This window comes from Lupinus angustifolius, chromosome LG08, assembly GCF_001865875.1.
Source record: "Lupinus angustifolius cultivar Tanjil chromosome LG08, LupAngTanjil_v1.0, whole genome shotgun sequence".
Classification (NCBI taxonomy): domain Eukaryota; kingdom Viridiplantae; phylum Streptophyta; class Magnoliopsida; order Fabales; family Fabaceae; genus Lupinus; species Lupinus angustifolius.
This window is the reverse complement of record NC_032016.1, coordinates 19,757,514-19,763,646: the sequence shown is the minus strand read 5'-3', so window position 1 is coordinate 19,763,646 and position 6,133 is coordinate 19,757,514. Positions and strand designations below refer to the sequence as shown.

General features: G+C 30.7%; 1 protein-coding gene across 1 annotated transcript; it reads left to right on the top strand.

The window, feature by feature from the left end:
• LOC109353716 (protein ZINC INDUCED FACILITATOR-LIKE 1-like) lies at positions 659 to 6,133 on the top strand. The gene is made up of 17 exons (XM_019596077.1): positions 659 to 829; positions 918 to 958; positions 2,009 to 2,069; positions 2,164 to 2,266; positions 2,353 to 2,455; positions 2,622 to 2,675; positions 2,760 to 2,822; positions 3,113 to 3,162; positions 3,293 to 3,368; positions 3,526 to 3,714; positions 3,814 to 3,901; positions 3,989 to 4,074; positions 4,170 to 4,277; positions 4,425 to 4,469; positions 4,582 to 4,670; positions 4,789 to 4,832; positions 5,825 to 6,133. Exons 1-17 carry the CDS (start codon positions 682 to 684, stop codon positions 5,932 to 5,934), a joined length of 1,458 nt encoding a protein of 485 aa, XP_019451622.1. The 5' UTR covers positions 659 to 681; the 3' UTR covers positions 5,935 to 6,133.

Genomic DNA, 6,133 nt, shown 5'->3' with positions numbered 1-6,133 from the left:
CAATAATAATGTGGGAATGTGATTTTCTAGAATATAATTTTATTCCTTGAAATATAATTTTATTCATTCAAATAAACACTGTTTAAGAGAATCATTGCATTTGACTATTATTATTATAATAATAGGTTAATATTTATCTATTCTTAGTGATTTTTTCTTAAATGTTTATTTTTTTTTCAAAATTGATAATGGTAATATATGAATAATAAATACTTTACTAGATTCTTAACGGGTAAGTATATAGAATATTTTATTTTTGCTTTTAATAATGATTTCTTTCCATTCATGTGATCTTGTCTTTTTCCTTGGTTAAAAAAATTTCATTTATATTTTCCTATTTTCTACTTTTCCCTAATGTTCGTTATTTCATAGCGATATTCATTGAATTACTCAGGCAACCTTTATTTCAATTCATGTATATTATATCCATTTTTTATTACTTTATACTTTTAAAATTTAATTTAATTATTAGACAACATACCTCAATGTAGTAGAATATTGTTTGTCCATCAATTATGAATTCAAATCACATAAAAAACATGATGAGACTGCATCTGTCTAATATCCTAAAGTAGTGGTATAGTCTCACATGGATATTATTTATATTCGATGGTACATGTAAAATGATATACGAAGGAGTGTGAAGTGAAGCAAGAAGTGGAGCATAGTTCTCTTAAAAAAATGGGAGAGGAGAATATTAGAGATTCATTATTGAAGAAAAAGTACTATGAAAATTGCCCTGGTTGTAAGGTGGATGAAGCCAAAGAACTGAACCGAGGTCTATCCATTCGAAATCTTTTGATTGTATGGATGGTGGTGATAAGTGCTTGTAAGAATTGGAACTCTATTTTTCTTACATGTCAGTTTGCATTGTTTGGGTTTATATTTCTAATGTATCTTTCTTTTTTCCTATCCAGCCCTGCCAGTATCATCTCTCTTTCCATTCCTTTATTTCATGGTGAGCTTTGCTATATACTTGGATTTACTATAATCTTCCACATCATGCAAGCTTAGATATAGTGTCATTGCTATTTCTTGGAGATAGCTTAGAAACAATAAAATAAACATCGTGTTCTTTCTTTGGATAAAATTCTGACCATATGTTGAAGAAAAAAAACAATCTACTTTTGTAAAATCCCCAAGAAAATATTCTATTTCTTCTAGAAGCGGATTATTATTTTTCAGCTACTTCTCATGTTTGTATTTCAAATTTGTAATTAAAAGGCTTAATTACTTTGTTACCCCTAAACTTTTTATGGAATTACAAATAGCAACAATTTCCTATGTTTCATTTTTTTCTCTATTTGCTGGTTTTGCTGACCCACTTGTTAGTCAAGTTCACATTCATTTTTATTGGGCAATGTAGACAACCCACATGTATAATGTTTTAAAAATAATAATTAAAATTTAATAATGGCAAATTGATGGATTTGGATTTAGATTTGGGGTTAATGGATGAATGAAAAGTCATTCATTAATCTATATAAATTTATTTAACTATATTTGAAGTTATTCAATTCATTTAATCCATCCATGACCCTATTTTCTTATATACGGATAAATGAATCTCCAATCCATTTGATTTTTTTTGTTAGAACATAAAACACTATTGAAGAAAATAATATTTTAAAAACTATTATCTCAATAAATATTTTTTAAAATCACATTTTAAAAATCAATTTTTAAAAAAGTGATTTTTTTCAAACTTTTAAAAAAATTATTCTTGTTTAAGGCTCTACATATAAAACTTTTAACAAATACTTATAGAGTGTGATATCTATGTATTGGTCGTGTAAACATTTATCCATAATCATTATATCATCCGCCGTTCAATTGAATTACTAACAATTGACAAGTTCTAGATATCCGAATGCCAATTTAGCTGCTCTTTTTTTTTGCATTCTCATTTGTTATAAAATACTTCAATTATCAATTCTTTGGTTAATTCTTAACTATAGCATATAATGCACATAATATACATTCTCAACAACGCTACATTTATTTCCAGGTAAAGGATTTCAATATTGCTAAAACAGAAGCAAAAATAAGTTCGTATGCTGGTTATGTGGGTAAGACTAAATCTAGCATTTCACATTTTTTGAAGTCGTCTACCACTTTTTTGTAAGCATTTTATGGCTGATCGTCAATGACTATAAAATGTAGGATCTGCATTCTTGCTTGGCAGAACTTTGACATCTGTAATATGGGGATTGATAGCTGATCGATATGGTCGAAAACCTGTTTTAGTGATAGGGGTTACTTCAGTGTAAGTATATCTCTCAATGAGTTTAATTAATGCCCTCTTTAGCTCTCCTATGTGGTTTCTTGTAATGAATGCTAGCATGATTTCAGTGTGGTTTTCAACACATTATTCGGCCTTAGCACAAGTTTCTGGATGGCTCTTATCACAAGATTTCTTCTTGGAAGTTTATGTGGTGTGATTGGCCCGGTGAAGGTAAACATTCTTTAATAAAAACCAACAGTTAGAATTTTATTGATTGATTCATCAACATCATGTGGTACAAATTTAACTTCGAATTTGCACACTTGGACACATGGGATTGAATTCCATGTTTAATCTAATTTAATGTTGTGTTAATATACGTGAAACTATTTAACAGGCATATGCTTCTGAACTTTTTCGAGAAGAGCACCAATCTATTGGAATCTCAACGGTAAGTTTCACAACTACTCTTGTATGCTATCAATGTTTAAAGCTGCATGCCTGTCATAGTAATTCAACGTGTGATATGTTTTAGGTTAGTGCAGCTTGGGGTATAGGCTTAATCATTGGACCAGCATTAGGAGGCTATTTGGCTCAGGTAATCTTTTGAAGTATAAACTACATGTTTAGAAAAGCCTTGAATTTTTTATAGAAATAAGATGACTTGTTTTAAAGGATTTAGGTATAATGAGAAGGCTAATACCAGAACTATATATAATTAAAGATTGAGAATGATAAATTTTAGAAATGTATTTGTATATTTAAATAAATGGGTCTTTTGCATATATTATTTTACTACTCTTCAATAGCATGTTTGGGTGGTCATGATCAACTCATGAGCACATTTCTACTAATATCTCTAATACTTTGAGTAATTTTATATTGTAGCCTGTAGAGAAATACCCACATATATTTTTGAAGGGCTCCTTTTGGGATAGGTAAGTGGACTTTCCTTCCCTTAATTTTGTAAAATGATGATTCAATTTTAGTTTGCATCTTTGTCTTTCAATCAGTACATCTTTTAATAGTGTCCAAATTTTTATTTGTCAAACATAAATCATCATACAGGTTTCCATACTTCTTGCCATGCATTATAATATCAGCTTTGGCATTAGTAGCTGCAATTGTTTGTATTTGGATTCCGGTATGCATCTCAAATTCTAATGTGACTTTTATCTAAATACTCTCATGATTATTTAGAATATATCCTTATTTTCTTATAATTTTTTTGGTTTCTTTGTTTATATTGTCTTGTCTCCCTCAATATGTATGATTGTGATAAAAATATTGAATCATTGTAGGAGACACTTCACAACCACAATGATGGCAATAAGTCTACAGATGAGGCTGAAGCTTTAGAAAACGAAGGTGGTGGCATTGACAAAGACAAGAGAATCCAAAAGAAAGAAAATGTATTTTTGAATTGGCCCTTAATGGCATCCATTCTTGTTTATAGTGTTTACTCACTTCAGGATATTGCTTATCAAGAGGTATCATTTCTACTTAACGAGTTTAACATGTTTGAACTCCCCTTCTTCTTTCTGTTCATCCATGCATCAAAAATGAACAACGTTCTACTTTTTCTGTAGGTTTTCTCATTATGGGCAGTGAGTCCTAGAAGGTTGGGGGGTTTAACCTATACAACTGATGATGTTGGTAATGTTCTTTCAATATCAGGTATAAATTATTATTAATGTTTTGCACTTGTGTTTCCTTCCTAACTTTCCATCTACAGAGATTTATAACTTATTCTCAACTGGTTAGGTTTTGCTCTTATCATCTACCAAGTTTGCGTATATCCTTTCATCGAAAAAGCTTTTGGAACGATGATCATTACTCGCATTGCAGCGGTCAGCATTCACCAGATTTTGCAAATTATTGAGTTTCAACGTTTCACTATTTGTTTTCTTTCAAATATGTCATGTTAATTTGGTACCTTGTGCAGATGTTAGCCATACCAATTATTCAAAGTTTCCCCTTCATAGCAATGTGTTCAGGTGCAGTACTATTCATACTGCTGAGTATTGGTTCTGTTGTGAAGATGGTACTGGGTGTAAGTCTACCTCTTTATTTATTTAACTATTCATGACTGATTGTAAGAGATTGAAATGAATTGAATTGGCTCCGCATTACTTAATTGATTCATTAAAGGTTATTCACATGACAAATTTTACTTATGATGTTTTTTTGTTGGACACAGATGACCGTTACAACTGGTTTATTCCTTATACAGAATAGAGTAGTGGTAAAAATTTGGATCATTTCATTAGCTTTTGTATATTTTTTCCTGAGTTAGAGATTAGTTTTTCACGGAGCTGTGATTTGAGACATGTATGGAATGTTGATTTGGAATACAGGAACAACACCAGAGGGGGGAAGCTAATGGTATTGCTATGACTTTTATGTCATTGTTCACAGCAATTGGCCCTGCTACTGGTGGTGCTATGTGAGTGTCCCTTTGATTTTTTGAGCTGTTGTTTTATTTGTCTTATTTCAAAATTGTGAATGCAAATATTTACAACGGAATATGGTCAAATCTATAATTATTATCATTATCAATGCAGATTAAGTTGGTCACAAACTCGTATGGATGCTTCTTTTCTCCCAGGTATATATGATGTTCAATTACTTTGTTTGTAAAGATTTCTATGTCACGTACTTTAGATGAAAATCACCTATCTAACTTTAAATGTTACAACTCTAAAATAAGTTTTTCTTTTCAATGTTGCCATCCATTAATGAAAAAGAAGATAGCAACCCTATTTTAAATTAGGATTCATATATTACATTTATTTCTATTAATTTACATGTTGCATAGTGGTCTAATTATTATGTAGTATTGGAAGCAGATAATGGAACGAATGATAAATCACAAAGAAGAACACAATATAATTTGTAAACGACTTTTGGTCAAGTGTTCCTATGTTGCTAGGAGCTTTAAGCTATTTCCAATATATTATTAGATATTGGGCTTACAAACTCCAGATTAATGCCTCAAGCACTCTTACTAAAGGACAATTATGATGTACAAAATACATGCAACCTTATCTGGACCCATACATAAACTATAAGACTCATAAATCATATTAGAAAATCAGTAATTATTGTCGATCCATGACTCTGGTAGCTAACACACCTTGATGGTGGATCTTTATTAAATTTTATGTTTTAGTGGTTGTTGAGAATACGACCGTGGTATCCCATGGTCGGATCATGCTTTACTTCCGAACTTATGAGCCACCATACACAACACGACTATAGTTGAAGGGCAAAAAAAATTAAAATTAGAATGACATGAGTGAACTCTTATTCTAATATCAAGTTGTCTTTCTGAGTGGATAAGATATTTATGGTGTAGCTATATAGGAGTAAGGAATCTAATGGAATTTTTTTAGCAATATGATACAGTTTATAAAGCTTAATAAGTGGAGCTATTTACATGACACTAATTTCTATGTAGGCTAGATATAATTAAGTTGTGATACATTATCGCATGTGTATACTCAAATGATACTACTAGTATTATCTAGCTAGATAAGAACATGTACTTCTTTTGCTATATATATCTCTAGAAGTTTAATGTTGTATATTTTACTGCAGGCACCCACATGGTCTTCTTTCTGATCAATATAATTTCAGTTATTGGATTAGTGTTTCTCATATCATTCGTTCGTGACAAGAAGAAAACACGTTCAGATGAGCAAAACTGATTTCAAACAACTTTGATCAAGGCATGCTGCATTTTTGGGATGTTGTGTATCATTGTTGATAGTGATGGGAATTAGGTGCATTAGCACTCTCATCATGGCTGCCAACGATGGTAACAGCAAAATTGATAGCAGCAATTAAAAATAACTAGAAATAAGCAAGAAATGTATGTGTAATTTTGATGTTATTAAAAGTAGCTAC

Bases quoted from the DNA above. Each gene is read 5' to 3' on its own strand.
- LOC109353716 (XM_019596077.1), top strand. From the start codon at position 682: ATGGGAGAGGAGAATATTAGAGATTCATTATTGAAGAAAAAGTACTAT. The intron at 4,278-4,424 runs GTAAGTCTACCT...TGTTGGACACAG, and splicing joins TTGTGAAGATGGTACTGGGT to ATGACCGTTACAACTGGTTT. The intron at 4,470-4,581 runs GTAAAAATTTGG...TTTGGAATACAG, and splicing joins TTATACAGAATAGAGTAGTG to GAACAACACCAGAGGGGGGA.